The sequence below is a fragment of the Carassius gibelio genome, chromosome B8, assembly GCF_023724105.1.
Source record: "Carassius gibelio isolate Cgi1373 ecotype wild population from Czech Republic chromosome B8, carGib1.2-hapl.c, whole genome shotgun sequence".
Taxonomy (NCBI): Eukaryota; Metazoa; Chordata; class Actinopteri; order Cypriniformes; family Cyprinidae; genus Carassius; species Carassius gibelio.
The window spans coordinates 4,975,799-4,991,459 of record NC_068403.1 but is presented as its reverse complement, the minus strand read 5'-3'; the positions used below and the strand labels follow the sequence as shown (position 1 = coordinate 4,991,459).

Here is a 15,661-nt window from a genome sequence, read left to right as displayed (position 1 = left end):
GCAAAGAATGCGTGATTAAACCTATAAAACAGAGAAGTGCCAGATTAAAATAAGTAGTCTGAATTAATATCATGCTTTCTTTAGTTTCAGTTTAATGTGTGTCTGTATACCCCCCCCCCCCCCCAAGTATTTTATTAAATTACTTAACATACACAGTATGAAATGGGAACAGATCAAATGGTTTTCTAGTTTAGTTTTGATGTAGGGGTACTTCAGTCTTACTTAATGTTGGGGAATACATTATGCTTTGGATTCTCAGATTCCTACTCAAGGGCTCTCTGTACTTCTGTAAACTGCAGGAGGACATACATGTGACATTTTGGATATATTTGTTTAACATTTGATTAGTATTTAAGCGTTAAGGATATTTGCCTTGTCAGACTTCGGCCTGCCATTCTCCTTTTATTTTGTCAGAAAATATTGCTACCATGGTAATTCTGTGTAAAAACACACATACTTTAGCTAAATTCTCTATATAAATCTCTAATGACCTCAAAGAATATTTGAAACTTAAATTAATAAATAAATAAATGTATTAAATTTTTATATTGTTATATTATACACATTTATATTATATATTCATATAAAATTAAAAAAATATATTCTTATTATATAAAATAATAAATGCAAATGTTAAATATTTTATATTATAAAATATTAAAATGATAAATTATAGAAATGTATTTACAATATATGTATATATATAATGCTTTTATGTTTTCATTTTAAGGTTTTAGTGAGCGACTTTATACATGTTTTTTTTTAAGTAAAATCTATATAAAATATAATTTTCAGCATCATTATTCCAGTCTTCAGTGTCACATGATCTTTCAGAAATCATTATAATATCCTGCTTATTTTAGATTTTATTAATATTCTATTCTGATCAAATAAAGGCAGACTTGGTGACATTATAAATCCCAATTATTCCAACCCAGACTTAATTGTTAACATATACATTTACATTTACACTTATCCAAAGCGACTTACAAATGAGGATGAATGTTTTCAACATTGATAATATTCAGAAATATTTATTGAGCAGCAAATCAGTAGATTAGAATGATTTCTGAAGAATCATGTGTCTCTGAAGACTGGTATTATGATGCAAAAAAATAAATAAATAAATAAAAATAAATAAATAAATAAATAAATATATATATATATATATATATATATATATATATATATATATATATATATATGCAAAATTCATTTATAGACAATTCTATAACCTTCTGTAAGATTCTATAATCTTCAGCAGTACTTATAAAGTATTCAGCATCTGATGAATTGTGAGTAATAGCACATATGAATCAAATAAATGTGTTTTTGGAGGTTTATTATTCCTCTTGATGTGAGAGTAAGACATCAGCAGGTCTGCCCTGAGCTCAGCAAGCTGTGGCTGTATAGGTCTAGTATCTTCAGGGTTAAGATCCAGGCTGTCAGGTTATGACTCAGGGATCACAAACACACACGGCTCTCAGGAGAGATGCTGCTCTGACAGGCCTTCATCCCTCACTAGAGTCGGTTGTCATGGTAATCCTGCCTCCTGTTGCCTGGAGAAACATGAAAACCCAGACTGATGCTCTGACAAGTTACCAAACTCCAGCAAACGAGTATTTTAAAGGAGTTTTCAGAGGTTTCCAAGCTTTTAGAACCGAGGAGGGACATACTGTATTGTTTGTTAATTTAATACATTTCTGTTCGTTCTCTCAAACATTTTAGGATGTGGCAGTTTTAAACGCACCAATCAAATGCGTTAAATATGATCTTATCTCTATGCGCTTATCTCTATGGAAATCCTGCCACACGCAATTACTGATTTGAGCAAAATTTTGGGACGTCCAGTTATGGAACATTTACAACTGATATGACGCTTTACAGTAAAACATGACTGTTTGACAAAAACGCGATAAATATGGATAAGATCCAAGTAATCATATGAAGCTTTGTCCTTCGGTGCCATTGTGAAATTCGCGTTGGGCGAACACAGCGCCTCCTGCAGGACTACATTATTACAGCAGCTCATAAATCAAAGATAGGTCAGACATTCCCAAACCTCTGGGACCACACCGGACATTTGGGCTCTTAATTTAAAGGTGGGAACAAAGACATTTTGAGGACGTAAAAATAAATCAATAAATAAAATAAACGAACTAAAACTCAATCAATCACAAAATGAGTTACTAATACACCATTTCTAGTTTGAAATGTTATTTTAGAAATGTAAAGAAGAAACATTTATTGACATACTTAGATTTTTTTTAAACTAAAAACAAAAACAGCTTTTTACTCATTGTGCTGACAGCACAGTTTATAATAATACATTTATATTAAAAAAAAAAACTATTTTTAGGTCCAAATTGAACCAAATCTGGCTTGATTGTTGTCATTCAAAGAATAAAAGGAAGGAGGAAGGAAACACAAATATACTGTGAAATGTATGGTTTTTTAACAACATATTTCCAACTCTTTACTCAAAATTAAGATTTGTATTAATACAAATACGGTAAATAGATTTGGTTGTGTTGACATCAATAAAGCAAAAAACAAAACAAAACATAATAACATTTGTAATAACAATTTTGTATAAAATTAAAGGGAAATTCTAACTATATATATATATATATATATATATATATATATATATATATATATATATATATATATATACATATATATGCTCTGATTATTGTTTTTAATGCTATATTTTCAAATTTTCATTGATGTATTCAGAATTGTAATTTTTCTATTAAAATATTTTAAGCTTTTCATTTTAACTATGCTCACAATACAATTTACAATAATTTGAATGTAAAAACAAGACACTTTTTACTCAGAATATACAGATAATAACATTTGTAATAATGACCATGTATTAAATAAAATACATTTATTTCTAAATATTACTTTACAATGACTAAACCATGTGTAATAAATTTGGCTTGAGTGTTGCTGTTATTAAAGCAAAACAAACAACAATATCAAAAACAAAACAAAAAAACCCCGAATAATACTACTATTTCTAATTATAACAGATGTTTTTATTACATTTAAAAATGCAGAATAGATTTTTCCCCCAGAGTTCTCTTCTCAGACTTCTCCAAAGGTAAATCAAACAGACCTACAAGTAATATGTACATTAAATAAGATTTATTTTTGCTCATTTATTTACATCCCATTCAGTCAGAGCATCCCACTATAAATCATAGGAAAGGAAACACAGAACCAAACACACAACTCACCAAGAGCTGCTGAGCACATGAGCACAGGATATGCTTTAAGAGCAGCATAAAATACAATAAATAAAAGACTATGAAATAAAATAAAATCAAAGCAATGCAGGAAAAAATATTTAGGTGGAGAAATATGGAGTAGCCTACTTTAGGAGCATGTATCCTGATTATATCATTGAGTAATTCTATGCAAATATTGCATGCATATTACCAGAAGTGTGTGGATGCAAAGCTGGAAAACTTCTCTTGTGCTGGAAGATACATTTGTAAGTGAACACACATTTCAAAGCATCAATAATGATCTATTTGCTTGAACAAATACCAAACTCTCACACAAACACCAGAGAGAACGCATTCGTAATTCACTCTTGGATCAAAAAACATGATTTCAATATCGTCAGTCCTATCACGAACATCTCAAAAATGATACTTTATCAATGCACTCCTTTTCTTTAATGCATGTCAATAAATCATTCGTTCCTGAATCAAATCATTGATCACTGGCTCAAATCATATTCAGTGATGTAACAGCATCATTGACTCCAACTTTACGTTTCTTATGAAGCTTGTAAAATATTCTGCTACATCTGTCCTGACGCATGTGGAAGAATGAACAGCGTATGTCCAGATATCAGGAAGAACTTGATCTGATATAGAAAGCTCACTACTGGGGAAATGTCAAGCTTTCATCTCTCTTTTAGTTCAGTAAAAACCAACAGAAACAAATGAAGACAGACAGCTTCACTGCATCACAACGGGCCACTCCAACATGATGCATGTTTTTGGTTAGAATCGACCATGTTAGTTTGTTTCTGCTAAGTGGTGCTAGTTTGCTAAGGATTATTTGTGCATGTGAAGCGTTCGGTGAGCGTTTGTGTTTCTCAGCACTCCAGGCCGATGCTGGCCAGCAGGAGCTCCAGCGCGCTCAGTTTCTGGTTGGCCTCCTCGATGGCGCTGTACGTCTGAACGTCACTGGCGATGTGGAAACGGATCTCGTCTACCAGAGGGATGGAATCTGTTTCCTGCCTGGCGGACACATTCCCAGCATCCTCTCTGATCATGTCAGCAAACTCTGGCCTTTCCACCAGCTGAAACAAATCTCACTTCATGAACTCCTTAATCCATGGTGAGAATTAAGTTATGATGATATTCACAACTTCTGTAACCTGACTTTCTAGTGAACCTGAACAGTCGGCAGAAAACGGGCCAGGACCTGATTCCATCCATCAGATGGTTACACTGCTGCGTTTGTTTGATGTTGTTGTTGTTTAGAAGAATTTATATTAAAAGAGATAAAATATTTTATTTTTCATTATGTCTTTTTATATTAAAAACGACCTATTATATATATATATATATTTAGATTTAAAAAAAATTACAATATGAAGCTATATTTTATATATTTATATTTTAACAATAAAAACGTATATTTATATAAAATTAAACACTCTTTTTTACTCTGCCACATTAATATGAGTGGACATTTATAATATAATTATTAAAAATATATTTATATATTAATATCTTATGTTATACAAATATGAAACTTGTATTAAATCATTTAATATCGTATAAGTTTCTTCTATTTAATTAATACTAACTATTATTTCATATATTTTATAAAAAATAACATGAAAATAAAATTACATTTAACAAAAATTAACATAAAATAATATATATTTTTTTACATATTGCATATTTTAAAATAATTATATTTATATTCTATAAATATATTTTCAATATAAAATTATATCTTTTTTTGTTATTAAATAAAACATTTATATATTTCAAATATTTATACTAATAATATTTATATATAATGACATATATTTATATATTAAACAAATATAAATATACAATGTAATTTTTTTATACTATTTATTAAATTTATATTTTATATTTATATTTACATCAATTTATATGTATAAACAATAATTTTTTCTTTACATTTATATAAAATATTACTTTTATTTTAAATTGTTTCCATTTTTATCATCAAAATTCTAAATATTTGTATAACAATAATCAAATTATTGGATGAGTGGTCCACAATAACAGCAGGGACATTAATTCTGAATGTAAATAAGGTGATTTTTGCTCATAAGCAGCATATCTGTAAATGAACACATACCCGCTCTATGATCTTGGCCATGTATTCAGTGCACTGGTCCTCCAGACGCGAGAGCCGGAACAGTTTGGCCGTCTTCCACATGTGCAGCACGTTCTCCTGGTTGAGCAGCACAGCCAGAGTCCTGCCACACAGACGCTTCAGACCCGGCAGCAGGTACATGTCAGCCACACACAGAACCTCAAACACGTTCTCAGGAGAGAGCTGGAGAACAACCACACAAGATCACAGCCTTAAAGGGGCTCTCTGGACTCACTTTTTTTCAATTTAGACAGTTTTCAGAAAGAAAAAAAAAGTACAAGAATATGCCCTTATAAAGTTTGCTCTAATCATATAAAAATCATTTCTAAAAATACTTTTTTTGTAAATATAGGTTCAAATATAACTTAAATATTAATATTACATTTTTGATATATTCATATTTTAAATGTAATTTATACACATTTTTACATTGTTTTTATATTTAAAATATTAGAAATATTTCTATTGATTTTTATGTCTATTTACTTTGATTTCAGCTGTACTTCAAATCATTTATTTCTATTTTGACTCAGTTTTTTATTTTAAAATTTTCAGTTTGTTTTTGAATTTCGGTCGTTTGTTCATTTTTATATTTCTACTTCGTACTTAACACATTTAGTATTTTATCTTTTATTTTATTTTACTTCTGCTTTATTTCAATTACTGAACTTTTAACAGTAGATATCAGGGTTTTTTTTATGCCAGAACGACTCTAAAGCATGTCTTTGGTCGCGTCCTGATTGTTAAGGTTTAGTGTTACTGTAGATGTGAGCATGTTTGTGTGTACCTGAGTGTTATCACTGTAGATGTAGTACAGGATTCTTGTAAACAAATCGTGAGACACGTCATGAAGGGTGATGACGGGAATCCTAGGATGAGTCTGCAGAGTTTCCCCCTCGCTGAAATGATCCTCCACCAGAGCTTTAAAATAATCACTGCGACCACAGAAAAACGCCTGCGCACATAAACACAAACACATTTCACCCTTTTTAATCAAACCACAAACAGAATATCAAAGCACAACATCATATTTAAAATTCATTCTGAGTAATTAAAAACGTAGCCAAGAGATATTCGATTTATATCTTCATTTGCATGTGGGATATGCAAATAATAAGAGCATCCTATGTACAACACTCGATGATCATCGAGAAACACTGACCTTATGACACAGGAAGTCATAGCCCTCCACCCGGAAGCAGATGTCAGGGTAACTGGGAAAACTATCAGTTAGATCGAAAGGAAGCTGACCATATCCAACCTAAAGAACAAACAGCAAGAGACTTCATCAGCGCGGTAATACTCTCAACTATTAATACAAGTTTTCTTCTTGAATACGTTTTAAATACAATGTATTCCACAGATGCACAGATGCACAGCTGAATTTTCAGTCTTCAGAGTCACATGATCTTCAGGAATCATTCCAATATACTGATCTGCTGCTCATGAAACACTATGATTATCATCAATGCTGCTTAAACCCTGTTTTTAAGATTCAGTGACAAATAGAAAGCTCAAAGGAACAGCTGTACTCTAAAACAGAAATCTTTAGGAACATTATTGATGTCTCTACTTGTCACTTTTCATGTTCCTGTGGCTCAGTGGCAGAGCATTGCGTTAGCAGCGCAAAAGGTTGTGGGTTTGATTCCCAGGGAACACACATACTGGAAAAATAAAGGCTGATTAGACTGACTGCACTGTAAGTCGCTTTGGATAAAAGCGTCTGCTAAATGTAATGCAATGTAACTTTTGATCAATTTAATGTGTCCTTCCTAAATAAAAGTATTAATGTCTTTCCAAAACAAATCTTCCTGTCCCCGAATGTTTGAATACTAGTGTATGGAGATACACAAAAATAAACACAATGTTTAAAAGAAGAAGAAGAAGAAGAAGCGTTTAAAAACTGCGTCCAGAAACTCATCTCCACCAGATGTGCATTTCATGAGAAAACTGTAAAGGCCTTTATTTATTTTTTATTTTTTTCAAATGTCAAATACTATTTTCATGATGGTATTTATAGGTCCTGAAGGCAAGTTTGTTCTCCATGAGGAGAGGGAGCCTCCAGCTCCAACAGGGACTGGCATTTGAATATTATGAATTATACCACAAGTTGCTAGGCAACCACATATCCCATAATAAAAGATAAAAAAAGAATGCAAGCAGCCACAGACCCTTCACATATGAATTTTGGCTCTGATGATAAAAGGATCTAGTGTGACTGGGTGCTTCCTCTCACCCGCAGCTCGGCAGGAAGTGCGCTGTCAGCCAGCAGAGCCATCCCATCCTGCAGCTGAGAGTCATGAGGATCCAGAGTCAACACCTTCACACACGTCCCGGGCTTATTAGACACTGCCCGAGAGAGAACAAGAGAGTTTAGATGATTCACGGCAGCAGAGTAACTGATTCACTGACCCATCACTAAATAACTGACCCCAAATCCTGAAATCACTGATTGGTTTTTTTTGGGGGGGGGGGGGGGGGGGGTAAATAAAACATACAAAATATATACAGCTGAGTGTTTTTTTATGCTATCATCACACTGTTTTTTTATTTATTCATTTTAAATATGGTTCAACATGTTAACATTGCTTAATGGATAAGGTTTCATTAAATAATATTAAACAATATTTTGTTTAAGATAAATACTAATCTAATTTCTTGAATAAATAACAGCTGCATTAAAGCCACAAAGCAATATTACCTCCCATAAACACTTCACTGTTCAAACGTCAAAGGAAATTATTACTTTTATTCATTTAATTGATTAAATTGATCAAAAGTGACATTTATGTCACAAAAGACTTCTATTTCAAAAAATGCTGTTCTTTTGAACTTTCTAGTCATCAAAGAATAAAAAAAAAGATTAAGGTTTGCACAGATATATTAACCGTTTTCAACACTGATAATAATCAGAAATGTTTCTTGAGCAGCAAATGATTTCTGAAGGATCAAGTGACACACTGAAGACTGGCGTAATGAAGCTGAAAATACAACTGTGCATCACAGGAATTTGAAATTGTAATAATATTTGCCAGTATTTCTGTTTTTAGGATTTGGTAAGCAGAAGAAGCTTTTTTAATAACAGTAAAAACAGCAGTATTACTTATTTACTTATTAATGCTGTTATCTACTTTTTATGAGCACCTTGCAGTGAAGTGAATTTTCAAGGTGTACATTAACATGAATCATCATGAGTTTCAGTGTAGCTTCACAACGCTCCTCACCAAACTCATAAACCTGTTTGCACTTCACTTCCAGCTCCTCAATCAGCTCGCTGATCTTGCACTGTTTCGCCAAACGCTTGCAGTCCTCCACGTAATTCACATCTATATCCAAACGGCCTGGAAAAAGACAGCACGAGGTGAAATTATAATACCGTCTGCCACCAGAGTACTAACACCACCCACAAACTCTGATGCTCACCAGTGTAGAAATACTGCATGATTGCACCAAAGGCAGCAGGGTTGACCTGGAAAAGAGAATTCAAATGGACACATCAGGAACATGAGCGTTTGAAACGTGCTGAAGTAAAAGGTTATAAGAGAGAAAAGTCTGTTCTTAATTTAACACAACCCTGGGGAGAAGATAATTAAAGCAGCTCCAGAAGATGTGAACACCTTCTGAAGAAAACATGATGAATAAGAACAATTATTTTCTTGATCCTTCCAAGCACTATGTATATGATGTCTGAAATGTTGTACTATAAGCACTTCTAGCTTATAATGAATTTCTCATTGTATTCCTCATTTATACTATAAGTCACTTTAGATAGAAGCATCTGCTAAATTAATCGATGTAAATTTAACATATGATTTCATGTTTAATCCTAAATTATAAAAAGGTGGCAGAACTTACTATTCAGAAAAAAAGTGAAAGAAAAAGTGTATGAAAAAGTATGCATCGCAAATAATATGCCATCTGGGCTCCTTTGACATAATATCATTTGTATGGAAACCTGTTTATGCCACAGAATATAAAAAAGGTAATTGAGTTTATATCAAATATAGTTCTTCATACCTCAGAATTATGACATATAAATTCAGAACTGTGCGATAAAAACTTGCAATTCTGAGAAAAATGTCAGGAATGTGAGCTATAAACTCGCAACAGAAAGAAAAAAAAGTCAGAACTGTCGAATAAAGTAAAAAAAAAAAATTCTTAATTATTATTCCGCAAAATCAGAATTGCAAGATGTAAACTCCAATTTTTTTTTAAGTCATTGCAAGCTGTAAACTTAGAGCTGTGAGGGAAAGAAGTCAGAATTATTAAATATACATTTAAAACAGCAAGATATAAACTTGCAATTCTGAAAAAAAAGTGTGAGAAAAAGTCAATTAAATTGATTTTTAATTCTGTTAGCGTAAACAAAAAAGTCTGAATTTTGAGATTAAAAAGTCACAATAACCTTTTTTTTATCATATAAAAAGTTTTATGTAAAAGAAGTACAAAATAATGGGCTTCCATGCATGTGACACAGAAGGACAGTATGCAGTCAAAGTGATTTGTTTGCAGTGAAACAGCGCCTACCAGTGGATGTTTGAGGGTAATGTCACTCTTCCCCCTCCACTTGGTCTCCAGCATGTGGGCAAAGTATTCTGATCGGGCACTCAAGATACAGCGGTGGGCCTTGAACATCTCACCGTGCACCATAAACGTCACATCGCTGTAGTTTCCCTGCTCCAAAAGCCTGCAAGGGGGAAGCACCAATCCGTGAGTCAGGGAAAGTGACCATGGTGTGTGTTTGTGTGTGTTTGTGGTCCTCACGTCTGCAGGAACTGGTCGTAGTAGTCTCTCTGCATGGCCTTCGCCGTGATGCGCTTGTACTCTTTGAGCAGGCGGCGGATGGGATCGCTCAGCGCTCCGTACAGACAGCGCTCGCCGTCAAACGTGTTCGCCTCACACTTCGCTCCTGAAACAGCAAACACATTCCTGTGATGCACTTTCACAAATACTAGTGATACAGTCAGTGCATTCCTTTAAAACAAATATCACTGAGGAAAAACAGTCTAGTGAGAGCGATTATATATGACGGAAAAACTATTATCTAGTTAGAGCATGTAGCATGAAAAGTTAAGCAATCAAACATCTTGAGGTCTTGATTGAATAATATAAATCAAATTATAATATAAAAAAAATTACATAATCTATTGATCTACAATTCAACTCTGTCCAGTAATATCACCAAAAAATATATTAATAAAATAATAATAATAATAATAATAATAATAATAAAAATCACACAAACTCTTTAGCCATGCATACATTTTGGTAATAGTGTTACAAATTATTATAATAAATATTATTTTTATTTTTATTTTATAATTTTTGTTAATAATTGTCAAGACCCTGCCCCCCACCCCCCCACAAAAATAAAGATCATGGAATTACTGTAAATTGTGTAAAAAAATAAATAAATAAAATAAATAAAAAACTTTTAGAGAATTAATGACTTTTTTTTTTTTTTTTTTTTTACAAACAAATGTCTTCAGGTCTCAGACCTTATTATGAAAACTGATTTATAATATTACTTTTTTAATGAACTTTTCTGACATGTTTCAGTGTTTCAGGCTTTATTTTGTACCATAATTGTGCAAATCTGACTAAATACAGATTAGAATGGCCCAGACAGTATGAGTGATCATTACAACATTTACCATTGGCAAGCAGGTACTGCACCAGCTCTTCATGTCCACAGAGACACGCATAATACCTGAAGACAGAGACAGAGAGAGATGTCAGACAGAGACTTCATTACAACAGACAATAAAAGGAAATAAGCCTTAGTGAGCAGTCTTACAGAGGTGTGCTGTCCCACTTATCTCTGATGTTCAGTTCTACATCCCTCTGTTCAACCAGGTATCTGGAGAAGACAGGAAAATATTACAAAAGATAAAGCAGAGACCAGATACATTACATCCAACATAATAAAAAAACATCATTCAGAACTGAACACAAGAAATCAGCAGACTTGAGTACAGTTATTCCAGTTTGTGAGCCAATAAAGTGACAACATGTTATCTGTCAGACTCACATGTTTTTCCTTCTAATTCTGAGGCCACATCGGGTTTCTGAATATTACACAACATTACTGCCACCGAAAAACAACCCTGATATCTTACTGTGTTACACGCATACCCATTAATCAAAGGTGTTTGAAAAGTACAATTCCATACATTAATGTAATAGCATCTTGACTACTGAACATACATAAAGTATTGACATAACACATATACCATGCACAACTGCTTAGACAAGAATGCAGATTATTTAAAAGTTATATAGTTTAAGTATATAGTTTAAGCTCACTTCACATTTGCTGCTTAGATTTGCATATACAGTCTCCAAACACTATACACAGACCGTGCAAATTGCTACACATATGCAGTCTCACGATAATACATAGGAAATGCACATTTGATTAAATATAAATAAAGACTATTTTTTAGTGTTTATTTAATTAAGAGATTTGGTAGCTGTGCATATTTGCTTCTATATTTATATTCTGCATCTATATAGCCAATAAAAGATAATACAGGTCAAGTAAATGTGTTCAGATATGCAATATCCACAAACTATATAGACTATTCAGCTTTGCTTAGATATGCACAACTTTTGTAGCCAAAATATAGCACGTTTGTTTACATGAGTACATACAGTATCTAAAAACAGATTAGATTGTATATATAAATAATCAGAAATTTAAACTACTCAGGTTTTGTTTCAGTTAAGCACATGCAATGTCTAGATCATTTGATACAAATACGAAATGCATGTTTTATAATGTTTTATATAATTCATGCATATTTGCATAAACAGATGCGCATAAACAGTATTACTATAGTGAACATGCACTTTTGTTTACATATGCACATTTATCTTAAGTTTGTAAAATGATGCATATTTGCTCAGTTATGACTATGTCAGTGTACGCTTAACGTACTTGAATATAAGTCAAAGTGTAGAGTTTACGTAGGCTGTGCAAATTACTTTCCATATTCATTTATAGTGCATATCTGCATACAAAATATCTCCAGAATAAATAGGTCATGCACATTTGTCCACATGCGAAACTTCTAACCAAAACAACAACAAGAAGCCATCAGCTGTCTGACCTCACTCTGGCAATGTCGCCCTTTCTGCAGCTTGAAAACAGATCAACAGCGTCCATCTGCGCGGCGCTAAAGCTTGTCTGAAATGCATTGAAACGGCCTGTCTAACAGACAGGATCGGCTGCAGGCGCGCGGACAGCGAGGGCTCTGAACAAAACTAACGCGGAGCCTGTTTCCAGGTACAGTTTGTGAAGTCTGCTGTTTATTCTCGCTCTGAGAAAGTGCTCAACAAAAGTAAACAGGAAGCAGATTAGTGTACGTACAGTAGAGCTTTGCGTGCGTCTCAACAGCGCCCCCCTCTCAAAGACGCAGCTGGAATATAAACAGCGTAACGCCAGAGTCCTCTTGTGAGATAGTTTTTGATTGTGGTGTTACCAACAATTTATGGGTTGACTTATGCACCTCTGTTTCAAACCTTACAAATGTGTCCATACCCTCGGCCTCAGATATGTTATCTTTTATTATAAAAAAAATCCAAAGCTATAATTGGCTGAATATGTTGTTAATGTTCTTATATTAAATGCATAATTATTAGTTAATAAGCAAAAATGGCTTTAATCTCTTTTGTATTTTCCCCTCTTTTCTTGCTGAATTGAACTCTCTTGTTTCATCTCTTAGACTTACAAATAACAAAAAGAGTGCCATAATTTTTATGTATTATGACATAATTTCTAAAAGAATATAAGTTATTTTTGCACTTTTATGTATCAATAATGCTATAATTGGACATATACAAATGCAGAATATTTGTTTTCTGTTCTTACTTTCTGGATTGCATCTTGTTGGAATATATTCATATAGTCATGTCTCGCTTCCCGTTTCTGTATGTTTCTTCAAGTTTTGTAATAATAATAATAATAAATTTTGCTATTGTCTGTGCCCCCTCAAATGATAAAATGAATTTGAATTTGGGCATTTGATTTATGTAATTAATGCATGCATTTTCAGAATTTGATTTATTATTTGCAGTGTAATTTAAGTATAATTCGTACACTAATATAGTTTTTGTTAATTTTTGCATTAGGCTTTATTTTATTATTTTAGTAAATTACATTTTAGTAAAAAAAAAAATTAAATTCATTTTCAATATGTCTATATAGTTTTTTTATTATTATTATTAAGTTCTAGTTCCTATATTGGGTTTTATTATGTATGTAAATGTATATGTTCGTGAAACATTTGAATCAGTTCTGGAGTTCGTAGCGCGTTCGCGAATCATTTGAGTCAGTTTGGGAGTTCAATGCGGGTTCGCGAATCATTTGAGTCAGTTTGGAGATCGCGAATCATTTGAATCAGTTCGGGAGTTCGTAACGGGTTCGCGAATCATTTGAGTCAGTTTGGGAGTTCGGAGCGTAAATAATTTGAGTCTGTTCGGGAGCTCGGAGCGGGATCCCGAATCATTTGAGTCAATTTGTGGATCACGAATCATTTGAATCAGTTCGGGAGTTCGTAGCAGGTTCGCGAATCATTTGAGTCAGTTCGGGGATTGCGAATCATTTGAATCAGTTCAGGAGTTCGTAGCGGGTTCGCGAATCATTTTAATCAGTTCGGGAGTTTGTAGCGGGTTCGCGAATTATTTGAATCAGATCGGGAGTTCAAAGCGGGTTCGCGAATCATTTGAGTCATTTTGGGAGTTCAGGGCGTGAATCATCTGAGTCAGTTCAGGAGTTCGGAGTGGGTTCGCGAATCATTTGAGTCAGTTTGGGGATCGCGAATCATTTTAAAAAGTGCAGGCATCTAGGCTAATGTAAAGTTACATGATGAAGTCATACTAGTGCGCATGTGCAGTTTTAGTGCGTTCTTTCACTGGATTAATCGGTGTAATCAAATGCATTTATGAATGCATGTGAAAGATAAAAAAATTCAAGATATGGGGTTTAGAAAATGTATATATTTATATCATTTTTTGTAGTTAATCATCACAATAAGAGTGCCATTTCAGTTTTTCTCCAAAAATCAGCATGATTAAAATGTGATATTAAGTTGCTACAAACAATAATTTAAAGGGGTCATGACATGGGTTTTTTTATTTTATTATTATGGTCCCCTAGGTGCAATTATAGTATTACTATAGTTAAAAAAAAAAAAACTTTTAAAATGTAGTGAATTATGACATTTTCCCACCCTGTTTCTCATCCTTTGATTCAAACAGTCTGTTTTGGGTTGTTTCCCCTTTAAGAGTTCAGTGTTAACGCCCACTGTTATGATTGGCTAACGACATTTGACGGAACATTTGCGGATTGAGCGTAACTGTTTAGTAGCGAGTGATGCATTTCGAAGCGATGGCTCTTGCAATGATAAAACCTTATATGTTTGAGCCGGAATCAGATGAGGAATCAGAGGAAAATGAACCATCACCACAACAACGAAGACTGGATCAGCCCGTGTCCACATGGAAAGTGAAACTATTTTGAATTAATAAAAAAATTGTAACCCGAGACACTTGAAAACGGTTTATTGTTGCATAATTATTCTATAGTTTAATATGCTAACAGTTCAACATTATTTACCTAATTTCAATGAAATGATAGGGTGTACTGCGGACAAAAATGCATGCACAGGCCATATTTGAAGATGCAGCATTGATAAGGCAACATTTTTAATCTTCTATTACATGTAGGCCTACTAGAAAGGCGACATATTTTCAAGATTCTCTTATACAAATAAACTGCATCCATTTTTCCCTGACGTCAGGATCTTTCGGCAGCGTATTCAAAGATGTTGTTTGTCCACAGCCAGGAACAGCACATCTGCGTGGCATTGTAATTTTCCTGTACACAGACCCACTCGCTGTCCGTCGACTGAACACTTGTGAGGCGCGCAGCGCGACAACGATCCGAAATGAGCGTAGTTGTCTTGTGCTGGAGGCGGTCATATGCAAATGGTTGGAACGTCACTTCGCACCGTGACGTCACTTCTTACCATGGATCCAGAACGAGCTGTATTTAGAGCTTGATTAAATAAATGGCTCGTTTATAATGGGGAGGACGTCTTAAGCTATGAAACTTGCAGGACGTTTTAATGGTACAAAGACCTCTTATATTCCAAAAGATCAAGGCAAATTTGGTTTCTCATTTCATGACCCCTTTAATTACAAATACAAAATGTTGCAGAATAATGTAATATATTACATTATTCTGCAACATTTTGTATTTGTAATTAAA

At 33.4% G+C, this 15,661-nt stretch overlaps 1 protein-coding gene across 2 annotated transcripts; it reads right to left on the bottom strand.

Annotated features, from left to right (window-relative positions):
- LOC127964061 (ankyrin repeat and BTB/POZ domain-containing protein 1-like) lies at positions 1 to 12,752 on the bottom strand. 2 transcript variants are annotated; one of them, XM_052564209.1, is made up of 12 exons: positions 12,501 to 12,752; positions 11,186 to 11,248; positions 11,043 to 11,098; positions 10,153 to 10,297; positions 9,916 to 10,075; positions 8,812 to 8,857; positions 8,613 to 8,729; positions 7,625 to 7,737; positions 6,551 to 6,649; positions 6,176 to 6,343; positions 5,371 to 5,571; positions 1 to 21 (listed from the first exon to the last, which is right to left on the bottom strand). In XM_052564209.1, exons 1-12 carry the CDS (start codon positions 12,554 to 12,556, stop codon positions 16 to 18), a joined length of 1,230 nt encoding a protein of 409 aa, XP_052420169.1. In that variant the 5' UTR covers positions 12,557 to 12,752; the 3' UTR covers positions 1 to 15. The 2 variants fall into 2 exon arrangements, with proteins under 2 accessions (XP_052420169.1, XP_052420168.1); XM_052564208.1 differs by lacking the exon at positions 1 to 21 and adding an exon at positions 3,142 to 4,327 and having other exon boundaries at positions 12,501 to 12,751.
- Positions 12,753 to 15,661: the final 2,909 nt, after the last annotated feature.

Bases quoted from the DNA above. Each gene is read 5' to 3' on its own strand.
- LOC127964061 (XM_052564208.1), bottom strand. From the start codon at position 12,556: ATGGACGCTGTTGATCTGTTTTCAAGCTGCAGAAAGGGCGACATTGCC. The intron at 10,298-11,042 runs GTAAATGTTGTA...TTGCTGTTTCAG, and splicing joins GCAGTACCTGCTTGCCAATG to GAGCGAAGTGTGAGGCGAAC. The intron at 10,076-10,152 runs GTGAGGACCACA...TCCCCCTTGCAG, and splicing joins TACGACCAGTTCCTGCAGAC to GCTTTTGGAGCAGGGAAACT.